Raw genomic sequence first — 12,795 nt, forward strand, 5'->3', positions numbered from 1 at the left:
ATGATGATACTTTACTCCTTGACATGATAAAAATCTGTTCTCAATTATGGCATTTAGGTTGCATTGCATTCACATGCCAGGGTGTGTGACTGGTGCTCTACTGAACTATTGGATCATTCTCTGTTTTCTGCAACAGCTACACTTAATAAGACCTTTTCTTCTGACATGAGATATATCTACTTAGCAGAGAATAAAGAAATTAAGTCTTTATTCCAGAATACTTCTCAGAACATACATTGATTTTGAACTAAATTTTGGTTAAATGAGCAGTGTTGCTAGAAAGGAAATAGCATTATTTTCCATTGTGTGGGTTCACAATACTTTATATTTGATCTGATTTTGAAGTCAGTGGTTTTTAATTGTGGCAGTCCACAGACCATTTCAGGAGGCTTTGTGAAAGGAAACAAAGGGAGAAAAAGGTTATTGTTAGAAGAAATTTTACATGGCCTTTTAAAAGGATTCTTCTTACAAGTTCTAAATTAAAAGTTTGATCATAATATGGAAGAAATGAACAGCTGGTGTATTTCTCTGATACAATTAATTTGCCAGCTTAACTTCAGTTATTCTCTGGTACTTGTTTGCCTTCTTTTGAAACTGTCAGCCTTGAAAATATCTGATGGAGGCTCTTAAGGTCTTTTCAGTATCATTTCTTTTAACAATTTTGTTTGCTCTTTTATAGCTACAAGATGCCGTGTGTTGAAGCACTTAAAAGTAGAGAATGCACCAGTTGTCAATAGGTTTGACTATGCCCAGTGCAAGAAGTTAAACATCGATCAGGTTCTGGATCAGATTCTCAGGATGCCACCAGAAAGAAACAGGATCATTTATCTTCGCCCAATGCAGCAGGTACACACAACTTGGATTTCATTGTGAACAGACCTGAAGTTCTGCCTGTGGTTTTCAACTGGTGCAAGAAATATAAATGTTACAGTAACACAACTCGAGAAACTTGCTGATTAAAGCTTAGCCCATCAATACTTTTATTGCAGAATCTGGAACTTGGATGGTAGTGAGTTTTGAGATTTAATCTTACTGTCTCCAGTATTTATTGCCTTAGAAGGTGCTGTAAAATACTGTGATGCATTGAATTAATTTCAAACTGAGTAACTAAAAGAAACTGTAAAAACTAAAAGGAGCTGTAAACTAAAAGGAACTTACTAAAAGTAACTACTCCTAAGCCAGTTTGTACCTATCCATAGGCAGAAGCAGGACGTAGGCACGGGTATCTGAAATCAGAGTCAGTAACAGCAGAGTTGGAGCAGACACTGTGCCGAAGGCAGCCTCCTCTTGTGGTGCTAAACAGGGTTGCAAGGCAGTTGTGGTAATGGGAGCTGTAAGCAGTGACATTGTTTAGGTCATTTCACAAATATTTAAGAGTGTTTAATTTAAGATCTGGAATGTGGGGTTTTTTAACTTTATCACTCTAACCAGAGCATTCTGTGTAGGACTGCAGTGCTGCTTCTCTCCTGCTTTTTCTGCCTTAGTTTGCCAATGAGGGAAGGCAGATTGGACATAAAAGCCAGCTTTTGTTTGAAACCAGATCTGTTACTTTAGGTCTTAGAGGACAGTGCTAAAAACATGAGGGGATAAGAAAAACCAAAAACCAAACCACCAACCCATCACGCTAAGCAAGAGACAAATTCTGAGAAGTGAATGTAGCTTTAGATCATTATGTGATTTTACTAAGTTTACTTGCATATTGGAGTTGTGAAACACGTCAGGAAATAGACATTTCCTATCCTATTCCCCTATTCGAGAAGATTCATTGAAAAAGCTGCACTTAGGAGGGTTTTAGTCATGTGTTTAATTATGTCTTTTTATTGGGCACGTTCCCCCACAAATTGGGGGATTTGCTGCATGCCTCTCTGTTTTTGACTCTCAAATCATATCTCTTTGTTTCTGTTGGTCAAAAGTCTTTGGTGCTTTTCCCAGGTTGATACACTGACTCTGGAGCAGAAGATCTTTAGTGGCCCTTATCCCTACCACATTTGCATCATTCATGAGTTCAGTAACCCCCCCAATGTCCGCAACAAGGTGCGAGTTCGGAGCTGGATGGACACGATAGCGAATATCAACCAGTGAGTACCTGCCCTTCAGTGACTGTGCAGAAGAGTTGTTTGCTGCTCACTGAGCAGCTGCAGCTTCAGTCAGACCTGCTGGATTCTGGCAGCCAAATCAAAGAAAAAAAAGGTTTTGTGACTAGTAAAGGTAGAATTCTAGATAGTGCAGTGTAGAATTTCTGTGTTAAAATGCATCTAATACAAACTACAGACCATAAACCTCCCCGTATGGAAAATACTAGAAATTCTCTGGCAATAACCATATAATTCATCCAGCAATAATGCAATTGCACATTGATATAATTGGAGTGGCTGAGAAGTATCTTCAAATCTGAAAATAAGTGACTTTTAAAAAACAGTGGTTTGCTCCAAGAAATAGTATTAGTTTCTGTGGAAGGTGATACTCAATCAGTATCAGCTCCTTAGAATTCCCAGCAGCCAGGAATTGTATAGAGGTCTCTAATCCAGCTCTTTCAAACCAGTGCTTGTGTTGTGCTGGCTTTTCACTAAAATTACTAGGAGAGCAAATTTACTTTTGAAGTTGGTTTAGTTGCAGCCATGCTGGATCGTGATAGGAAGGTGTGCTCAAAGGTATCCTCTTTGGTTTCTCACCCAAACTATTCCTGTTGGCTGAGATTGTTCTCCAAATTGAAGGGATTGATACTGAGTTGGTGTGAGGGTCTTAGAGAAATGTTTCTATGTATTCAGACTCATTAAAGGAAAGGTTGTATAATAAGATTTCCCTCTTGGTTTTCCTCCTTCCCACCTTCCCATTTCCTATCACTCTGGCTATAATCTCTTCCTCCTTCTCTCTAGAGAGCTAATTAAATACGAGTTCTTCCCTGAAGCTACACGAACGGAAGAAGACCTGAAGAAATACACTAAGTACCCTTGGGGACGAGATATTTACACTCTAGAAGGTGAGTGTTTATAGAGGGCTGAAAGCTGATGATCTGTCTCTTGTTGAGAGAAGTAGCTTTGCATCATTACAAGAGACATGGATAATAATTGTTGTGAGGAAAGTGGAGGGACTTTTGCACAGTGGGGGAATGAAGTGAGGAGGTGCTTTTCCTGCATTAGAGTGACCAGTCTGTGTGATAATCAGGTTTACTTGATGAAGAGTGATTATGTTGCAGGAGTGACATTGTCCTCTTTGGATTCTCATCCTGTCTGTCTTCTAGGCATTGTGGATGGTGCTCCTTACTCCATGATTACTGACTTCCCATGGCTGAGGTCCCTGAGAACAGCAGAGCCCAACAGCTATGCCAGATATGACTTTGAGGATGATGAAAGAAGTGCGTAATCTGAATGCATTCCTTTATTTTTTAGTTTTCTAGTTCTTGGGCTATTTTTGGTAGACTGTGTTGGGAACTGGGTGAGTCCAGCAGAGGAGAAGGCCACAATACTACAGCAGTATAATGACAGCTGGGGACCCCTAATGTTGACAAAGTCAGAGCCAGTCTGATGCTCAGCCTGAAAGCGTGATAGGTTTGTCACATCTGGGTGCATTTAAAACATGTACAAAAATAATTCTGTGGTGTGCAGTCCCAGCAGTTCATATTCTATGGAGATTATTGGCATTACTGCTAAAAGCTCAGCTGAACTGCTGCCCTGGCTTTGCTCTGTGAAGGTTGTTAAGGTAGGCTGAAGAGAGTCCTGCAGAGAGAAGTGAGAAAACTCAGAAACCTGGGATAAAAGAGGGAAGAACTGGACTTGAAAACTCTGAAACAGATGATGTGGGTTAGTGTTTGTTATAGATATGCCTCTTTCTATTTAGGAGCTTGTCTTCTCAAGTATTACAGTAGGCACTTCCTAGGGCTTAACTGAACACACCTTGCTTGGCAGCAGAGAAAAATACGTTCTTACAGTACTTAATTAGGAACATCTTGGAATCTAGTTCCTTAGAGGTATTTTTAATTGACATTGTTTCGGATATTCTTATCTAGCTCCATTTCAAGGGCAGGAATCTCAAGAGGATGAGGATGAGGGTTTTTTTCTGCTATACCTTTCTTTGGTTTTATTTTTTAAATTTTATTTTAGACTGATTCATAGACTTAATGCTTGTAGTTCAGCATGCAGGGTGGATTACCAAAAAAAGATTATATGTATTTGATTTAGAAGAGTAATTAGGTTAAACATTATGTTAAAGCCCTAAAAATAAACGCAAGACTTCTGCTTTATCCTTAATTGCTCTTGTTTATAAACCATTTAAGTGATCACTGGAATGGATAACCTGGAAAGATGTCAGAGAGGCCTCAGGGAAGGGTTTGTGTTGCTCTGGGATTCCCTTCACTCACAGACATATGGTATTGACATACATTAAATAAGTATTGGAGCTACTGAAAGGTTTTAATATAAGGAAGGCAGAATACCTCTTCTTAGATAATATTCCTTAAATGGGGCTCCTCAGTGGAACATCTTTCTGTTTGTTTTGCTTTTCAACACCTAATGCAAAGCAGATTGCGAATTTCTTTATAGGAAACATTCCAGCTTTTATTCTTGTGTGCCTTCCCAGCTACCATCTATGCCCCCCGGAGGAAGGGCCAGTTGTCTGCAGACATCTGCATGGAGACCATCGGGGAGGAGATCTCGGAGCTGCGGCAGATGAAGAAAGGTGTTTTCCAGCGCGTCGTGGCCATTTTCATCCACTACTGTGACGTCAACGGGGAGCCCGTGGAGGACGACTACATCTGAGGGCTGCTCCCCTGGCCTGGCACCCCCCCCGTCTGATTGGCACTGCTGGCCCAGAAAGCAGGTGGATCCTTCCCGAATGCAAAGCATTTTCTTGAAACACATACTTTGCAGTTGCTCTTCACTCATTTCGGAAAAAGATTCTGTAGTTAAATGTATAATGAAAAGTAAAAATTGTATACTAAGATTTGTACATAGAGGAAACAAAAGAAAAAAACTTCCTAATACTGAGACTTTATTTCATATGTTTATACAATTTAATTTAAATTTCATTTTAATGAAGGCCAATAATTAGGAACAGGGAAGAATATTTGAACTTTGCAGCCCATGCAATTCATAGCAGTATTTTTTTCCTTATAAAAAAAAATTCCATTTGCTGTGTTCAAAAGAGTCATCAGAGTCTCTTTTAATCTGTGCCTTTTTCTTGAGCATTTAAGAGTCCAGTCTGAGTAAACCTGTTGAGCACAATCTTTGTGTCTTGTGTGCATTTTTCAAAGGGACAGAATATTCTACAGCTGTTGCAAAGAAGGCCAGAAGCAGGAAAAAATGTAGCAAAGTTGGTGATATGTGGTAGTTTCTAGAATTATCAAATACATTTTTGGGGAAAGAAAAATCCCCATGTTTAGCACCTTGGAAACAGAAGATATGTTCTAAAGCATTTTGTACTGTTAGATTTCATTTTAATAGTGTATTTGACTCTGTACTATGAAAAGTCAGTTGCTAATTGTTCGTTCCACTCTCTTTAACATAAATCTGCACATACTGGCTGGCTGTAAGCTGAATTTTCCCTTCAGGCAGGGAGAAAAAGGGATGTGTAATTGTTTGGTTACAGCTGTATCAGCACAGGATCCATCTGACACAACCGTGAGCTCTTGGTCTGGGTCGTGCTCACTCGTGATTGCAGATTTTCCATATGGTCAGTAAAAACTGCTGCTATTTGCCCCTGATTATGTGTGTTTGTTGTGTATTGAAAACGCTTCTGGTTCCCACAGTCCCACAGGTGTTTTCTGTGTATGCCTAGAATTTGCTACGAGTCCAGGTATAAAAATGCACAAATTACTGCTGAACTAGCTGGGCTGTGCTGTTGGCAGTGTGTATGTCCAGGGGGGTGGAAGACCTCTGAAAAGCTCTCCTGTGCAAGTTCTCCTTGAATTCCCAGTGGTGACTACACAAAGGCAGCTTGGCTTTGCCAGGCCATCCACTCTGGGCTGATCTCTCATCCATGTTTTTATAAAGTTGCAGAGTTGCCAGCCTTAAAAATTATGCTTTCTATGGTAAAAACCTTAGAGCAGGTTGATTTATACCATTATGCAATTTTGCGCATCTTAATGATTGTGATTCTCTGAACCGTGGTGTAAATGTGACTAATGGGGATTTTTGTGACATTTAACTCTAGAATTGAAGAGGCAAAACTGCTTAACACAGCCAAACCAGTGTTGGTTTTCTCTGCATCTGTCCCTCTGTGGAAGTTCTTGAGGTAACATGAAACTTGAAATACATGGGATAAGAGGAAGAGAATGGTGCCTTATGGGAGCAGCAAGAGATTTGGGATAGTGGCATTTTCTCACGCCTGCTCTCTACTCTAACTGCAGTTGGAGCACTAAATACCAGATAGTGATGTGAATGTTGTTAAATTTACTTTAATGCAGGATCAAAGTTAATAGCTAAGTTACAGCATATTTAACTATAGATAATACATGCAATTATACTGAGACAAAACATAATTGTGACCCGTTCTAGGAATGTTTCAAGTAATCTGAGTCATCGATTCAGTCATGTTTACCATTTTAATACAGGAAAATGTTACAGAGTTTCTGGAGTATTGCACCAGATCTCCATCTGGTATCTCTTTACTTCAGCATTTTGAAGAAGTATTTATACAAATAATATGTTTATTTATATTCAATATTTCTGTAAGCAGTTGAACCTTGCAGTAGTTTTAACCTCTTACACAGTACTATAATTTGCTCACAAATTTGACTTCAGTGTTTGTGTAGTACTGGGGATGGGCTCTGCCAACTCAGTGAAATGCTGCCCCAGGGGTAGGGGCTGGAAATGTCTTTGGTTGTTTTCTGCCCTGAAGAACAGAGGTTGCATTTGCTGTTTGGGTTTCTGGTTGGTTCTTCTGTGGATCCTGCACCAGGAGCTGGCACTAACATCAGCCACAGTTTGCTGGTGGGTGTGTGGGTGTTTGAGTGGGGTTTTTTTGCAGGTTCTTAGAGAGCCATAGAACAGTTTTGAGTTGGAAGGGACCTTAAAGATCATCCAGTTTCATGCCCTGCCATGGGTAGGGAGGGACACCTTCCGCCAGACCAGGTTGCTCCAAGCTCCATCCAGCCTGATCTTAAACGCTTCCAGGGATGGGACAGTCACAGCTTCTCTGGGCAACCTGCGCCAGGGCCTCACTACCCTCACAGGGCAGAATTTCTTCTCAATATCTAATCCAAACCTACTCTTTCAGTGTGAACCATTCCCCTTGGTACTGTCATTACAGTTCCTGATGCAGAGTCTCTTTCCAACTTCCTTGTAGGACCTTTCAGATACTGGAAGGGGCTCTGAGCTCTGCACACAATCTTCTCCAGGCTGAACAGCCCCAACTCTCTCAGCCTATCTTCAGTCCCCTTTTGTACTTAGTGACCTCCTCTGCACCTCTTGATTTTACCAACTGCGGGGGCTTAAGCTGCATCAGAGAAGTGTCAGCAAAGAGCTGGGGCACCCAAACCAGGTACCGAGCACGTGCTTGTCTCGCGTTTTTCCATGATATCCCATCATTTCCAACGCGAGAAATGGATCCCACATCCCTTCTGTGCAGGACTGGGTTCCTCGGTTTTGAATTTTCTGCTCGTTCTCCCGCCCGATCCCTCGGGAAGGGCCCGCACAGGGATGCGAATCCCCCGGCGGGCGGCAGAGGGCGCTCCCGGGCCGGGCACCTGGAGTCACCCCGAGGGGACAAAGGTGGTCCCAACACACCGCCCTGGCTATGCCTGGACCCGCCTCCCGGCTCAAATCCAGCATCCTGCAAGGTGGGTTGTTGTGCAAAGGCTCTTCCAGAAACAATTCCTGTATAATATGATCTCTTTTGGAAAGTTACTGGTACTAGAGTTTTATGGAATTCAGGCATAAATTTAATGACCATTCCTGGGTAATGGAGGCCTAGAATGAAGTCAGTTAATAATTGTTTTCTTTGTTTTTTCGTTAAATAGAACTTGGTTGTTTTTGTAGAATCACAGAATTGTTGTTGAGTTGGAAGGGACCTCTGGAGATCATCCACTCTTAACCCCTGGAGTAGGTGACACAGGAATGGTGGGTTTGGAATGTCTCCAGAGAGGGAGACTTCACAACCTCCCTGGGTACCTGTTCCAGTGCTCTGCCACCCTCAATGGAAAGTTGTTCTTCCTCCTGTTGATGTGGAACTTACGTTTTGGTTTATGGCCAATACCTTCTGTTTCTTCCTTTCTTTCTGAAACACTGTCACATGTGAGATGAAAGTCCTTTTCATGCGATGGGTTCATTACCCTTCCTTGAGCTACAATCAACAAAACCCAGGTAAGAGAAAGAAAGAAATGCCTTGGGTAAATTAAGTAGAAATCAGTCACTTCCTTTGGGTTTGGGGGCTTAAGCAACTTGATTGCAGAAGGTCACAAAAAGTACAATAGAGTATATTTAGGCATCTAAAAGTATTATTTATTGACCATACCTAATCTCTGGCATACCACAGTGCTTAAACAATCTAGAAAAGGTGATACTTCATGTCCATTTCACAGAAGTCCTACTTATGGAATCATAGAGCCCCAGACAGGTTTAGGTTGGAAGAGACCTTAGACCTCATCTTGTTCCAGGCCCCTGCCATGGGCAGGGACACCTTCCACTAGATTAGGTTGCTCCAAGCCCCATCCGACCTGGCCTTGGACACTTCCAGGGATGGGGCAGCCACAGCTCCTCTGGGCAACCTGTGCCAGGGTCAGAAAATTTCCAAAATCTCCCATATACCATTTGAAAAACTGTCACCACATGTACAGAAGCAGATAGAGATACCAGGCTTGAGAAATTGTGGTTTTCATCTTCTAGGTTGTAAAGGGATTTGATCTTTCATGTCTGAGCTTCTCTCTGTCTGATTTTGTTTGTTTTGGGCAGTCTGTTATTCAATTGCCATGGTGAGGGAGGGTTACTATGGGTCTGCCCAGCTGTTAAACTTTCCTCAGGGAGCATCCCAGATGTCTTCTCTCTGCATGTGACAGGCTTCCCTCTTCACAGGCTTCCCTCCTCACACTGGAGTCTGGCCTGACACCTTTGGCAGGAGGACAGGCTGCTGTCACTGCAGATAAGGTGACTGAGTGATACTGCTCTGCTATTTTTTCTACAATGCAGAAACTCCAGCTGGGGCTTTAAGCTTTGCACTGACAGCCCACTTAACAAACAGTGATATTTGCATCTGGATATCTAAGGAAGCTGTTTGCTGGAGTTCAAAGGCAGCTTTGCAATCATTTAATCTGATAGGTAAGGAAAATGACAAAGGAAACTCTGATATGGTTGCATCACTTCTGTCCCCTGTTTCCTTCATGTGCTTTGCATTTGCATTTGTGTGCCTTTGGGGTAAGGATTAAACAGGAAGGATTATCTTCCCTAGGTTAGGTCTGATTCAACAACACTTTTCCTGGGTAGGTTATATCTTTGCTGGATTTATGTACCTCTAGTGCAGGTGAACCAGTCAGAGGGGTCTCCTCTTACAGTCAGTGAGGAGAAATGAGCACTTCCAGGGTTTAATTCAGCTGGCAAAGGCAGGTATTGATTAGCTCTCCACTAATGGGGAGTGAGTCTGAGGTGACTTGTGCCACTGCAGGCAAGGGCTTGAACTGCTTTGCCTGCAGTAAAGGAGGGTTAACAGCTCCTCCTGAAGGAGGATGCAGTGATCCCAGCTGGGAGATGCTCAAGTGCCTGAGAAATGTCATCTAAATAGAGAGTACAGAAGGTAAATAGATAAAGGAGAAAATGTGCTTGGGATGGTAGAGAGGAGCACGAAACATTGTGTTCAGATGTGAGCACTCTGTGAGATCTTGCTTTTTTTCTCTGATTTAGGAGAAAGACAAATCACTGTTTGGGTTTTTAAAAGAAAAGGATTTTGAAAGTGTGTTTTTATTCGAGGAAAAGCTATAAGGAGTTGATGGTAGAAACAGGAATGCTGCCTCTACCCTCACTCTGGTCTCTAAGCTTTTCATTGTGTTACAAACAGCTGTAAACTACATACCTAGCCCATGATTTCTGCTAGTTCAAGCAATTCAAACTTAATCCCTTGTTAGGGGACTAACAGAGAAATCATATGGACACGTGTGCACTGCATGTGAGAGCAGGACAGCCAGAACCAGTGCCCATCAACTGGAGTTTCCATCAGCTCATTAACAGTCACTGGGTGTTGAGAGGAGATTAACTGAGTTTATTTAGAAAGATTTAAGCTCTAAAAAAATGGAAAGAATTAAAAGCTTTTGTATATTTTTATTGAGTTCATATTAGTAGAATAAAACAATGTATTTCTTGCCTATTGGCATGGTAGGACTCAGAGATGGCGCAGGAAATTGAATGTGGAGAAAAAGATGGGATCCTAAACCATGGAAGGATTTACAGCTGACAGTTAGAGAGCGAAAATGCTCCCCTTGGCTTCAGCATTTACAAACACGGGTGAGGAAATCTCTTCAGAATGACTCAGAGTCTGCCATGTGTGGGCTGCCTACTCAAAGAAACCATCATTTGACTGGAGCTGTTCTGTATTTTTCATCTGTGCTAAGAATTAAATGGACATGATTTGGACCCAATTGGTTGGTTCTGTTGCACACTATTAAGTCAGGCTGACGTCAATAAATGCCTTAAATACCTTTTGATTATTCCTTATCTTTGCTGAGCAAAGCCATTTTGGAATGCATTCTGTTCTGAAAGCCACAATTCTTTGCTGAGATGATATTTAGGCTGAAGATATTTGTTAGTAATACCTAAATTGTGAGGTATTTTGGGATGTGCAAAAGCATTTAAGTACAACTAATACACTATTACTGATTCCTCACAGAGCTCTTGATCCCATTTAGGGGACAGTGGGAGAATGTAGAGTAAAATAAAAGCCATTTTGAAATGTACTGAAGTCAAAGGTGAGGTGAGTATAATTCAGCTTTCTCAGCTCTGACTCATATTGAGGTTTTCTGTGGTTACCTAACACATTTCCAATGTACATTCTCCCCCAAGTGTCCTTTGTTACAACAGAGACTTGTGGAGGACCAGAGTTCGCTAAAAGAGACTCTGCAGCAAGAGATTTGTACTATTCAACACCAAGGTGACCCTAACAATGGTTCTCATGGCTCACAGGAGTCCATCTGCATTGCACTGATCCTGTAAACCAGACCAGCACCACAGTGCCTCTCCAATCTGAGACGCTTTCAGGTAATGTGCCAGGCCAAGGTAGGGCTCCTGTAACTGCAAATAAATCATAACTAGAAATTAAATAAGCTTAATATGACAAAACAAGCACGAGCAGAGGGCCAGTCAGGACCAGGGCAGTGATTTTTTTCCCCTGTTCTGGGCACTGATGAGGCCACACCTCGAGGGCTGTGTCCAGTTCTGGGACCCTCAAGGGCTGGAGCATGGTTGGGGAAGGGAATGAAACTGAAGAAGGGTCTGGAGAGCAAGGAGCAGCTGAGGGAGCTGGGAGAAAAGGAGGCTCAGGGGGGACCTTCTCGCTCTCTCCAACTCCCTGACAGGAGGAGGGAGCCAAGTGGGGGTCAGGCTCTGCTCCAGGAACAAGGGACAGGACTGGAGGACACAGCCTTGAGTTAAGCCAGGGCAGGTTCAGGTTGGACATCAGGAGAAATTTCTTCACAGAAGGGGTTGGCAGGCATTGGCAGGGGTTGCCCAGGGAGGTGGTGGAGTCCCCCATCCCTGGAGGTGTTTGAGGAACGACTGGATGTGGCACTTAGTGCTCTGGTCTGGGTGACAAGGTGGGAATCAGTCAGAGGTTGGACTTGATGATCTTAGAGGTCTTTTCCAATTGTAATTATTCTGTGATTCTGAGTAAGGACTTCCCCCACACCTCTACAACTATCCCTCAGCTCCAACACTACCAGTCCCTCAGTTCCGACTGTGAGCCCCTTCTCAGCTCTGCTCACACTGTACTGGTGTGCAATGCAGATGGAAGCTGTTACCTTAATTTTTAAGCCACTGTGGTAAATATTTTGATTTCTTACCGTGTGTACACCAGCATCAGATCCTGAAATAAGAGCAGGTCACATTGTACATTTCTGAATTAAAAGGAATTTGGGAATTTACTGGAAACACTTTGCTAATTGTTCTGCTGAGATAGTTTCTCCTTTTTCTTCATTACCCTCTCCAAGAAACTGAAGATATATTCAGTGTTGAAAGAACTGAAGGATAAATGTGAAGGGACATTTCCCCATAAGGATTCATCTGCCTGCATAGTGTTTATGAGCATGACCTGCTGGTGCTCTTGGGCTGCAGCCATATCTCCATACATCTCACTAAGCAACACAGCTGCTGCCTGCCTCAAGCACTGACATTTACAGAGTGTGTATCATCCAGTTATTGCTTCACATCCCTCCAGACAGTCTTAAACATCAGCTAATTAAAGTGTATGGCCTCTTCTGCACCCTTCCTTGGAGCTTCTGTTTGGTGAGTGCAGCTTCTCATTGGTGTCTTGTTTATTACAGCTCTGAATTTTACTTTGCAGCACATCTGTAACTTAGTTTCTGTCTGAGTAAACTCAGGGTTGGAGATATGGGAATCTGGGCAGTAGGAAGGATGGTTCAGCTCATGGGGTTATGCACCCTGACACTGCCCAAGGCCCCTGGCACACAGATTTAACCTTAGGGTACATTTTCAATCTGCCTCTGGAAGGGGCCAGCCTGTTGCTCTGCTTCCCTCTTTCAGCACAAGTAACCTCAATGCTTCTTTGGATTTGCTTGTCTGGGCCCATGCCCTTGTCATGCAAGATCCCAGAAATGCTTCTGCTTCTGGAGCCTAGAAATGTGCAGAAATATGGGAATACGAC

At 42.5% G+C, this 12,795-nt stretch overlaps 1 protein-coding gene across 16 annotated transcripts in view; it reads left to right on the forward strand.

Moving 5' to 3' along the window:
- FBXO38 (F-box protein 38) overlaps nucleotides 1-12,795 on the forward strand; it is a 45,081-nt gene that overhangs the window by 17,767 nt on the left and 14,519 nt on the right. For 5 of the 16 annotated variants that reach the window (XM_071569820.1, XM_071569821.1, XM_071569824.1 and 2 more), the window contains 5 exons: nucleotides 680-846; nucleotides 1,933-2,078; nucleotides 2,877-2,980; nucleotides 3,242-3,355; nucleotides 4,576-5,219. In XM_071569820.1, coding sequence (XP_071425921.1) covers nucleotides 680-846; nucleotides 1,933-2,078; nucleotides 2,877-2,980; nucleotides 3,242-3,355; nucleotides 4,576-4,754 — 710 coding nt within the window. In that variant the 3' untranslated portion in view covers nucleotides 4,755-5,219. Of the gene's footprint in view, nucleotides 1-679; nucleotides 847-1,932; nucleotides 2,079-2,876; nucleotides 2,981-3,241; nucleotides 3,356-4,575; nucleotides 5,220-5,583; nucleotides 5,699-6,147; nucleotides 6,229-7,281; nucleotides 7,477-7,563; nucleotides 11,175-12,121; nucleotides 12,417-12,795 lie in introns of those variants that run through there. The other 11 variants (XR_011699087.1, XR_011699093.1, XR_011699094.1 and 8 more) reach the window with 8 other exon arrangements.

Source organism: Pithys albifrons, chromosome 15 (assembly GCF_047495875.1).
Source record: "Pithys albifrons albifrons isolate INPA30051 chromosome 15, PitAlb_v1, whole genome shotgun sequence".
NCBI classification, from domain to species: domain Eukaryota; kingdom Metazoa; phylum Chordata; class Aves; order Passeriformes; family Thamnophilidae; genus Pithys; species Pithys albifrons.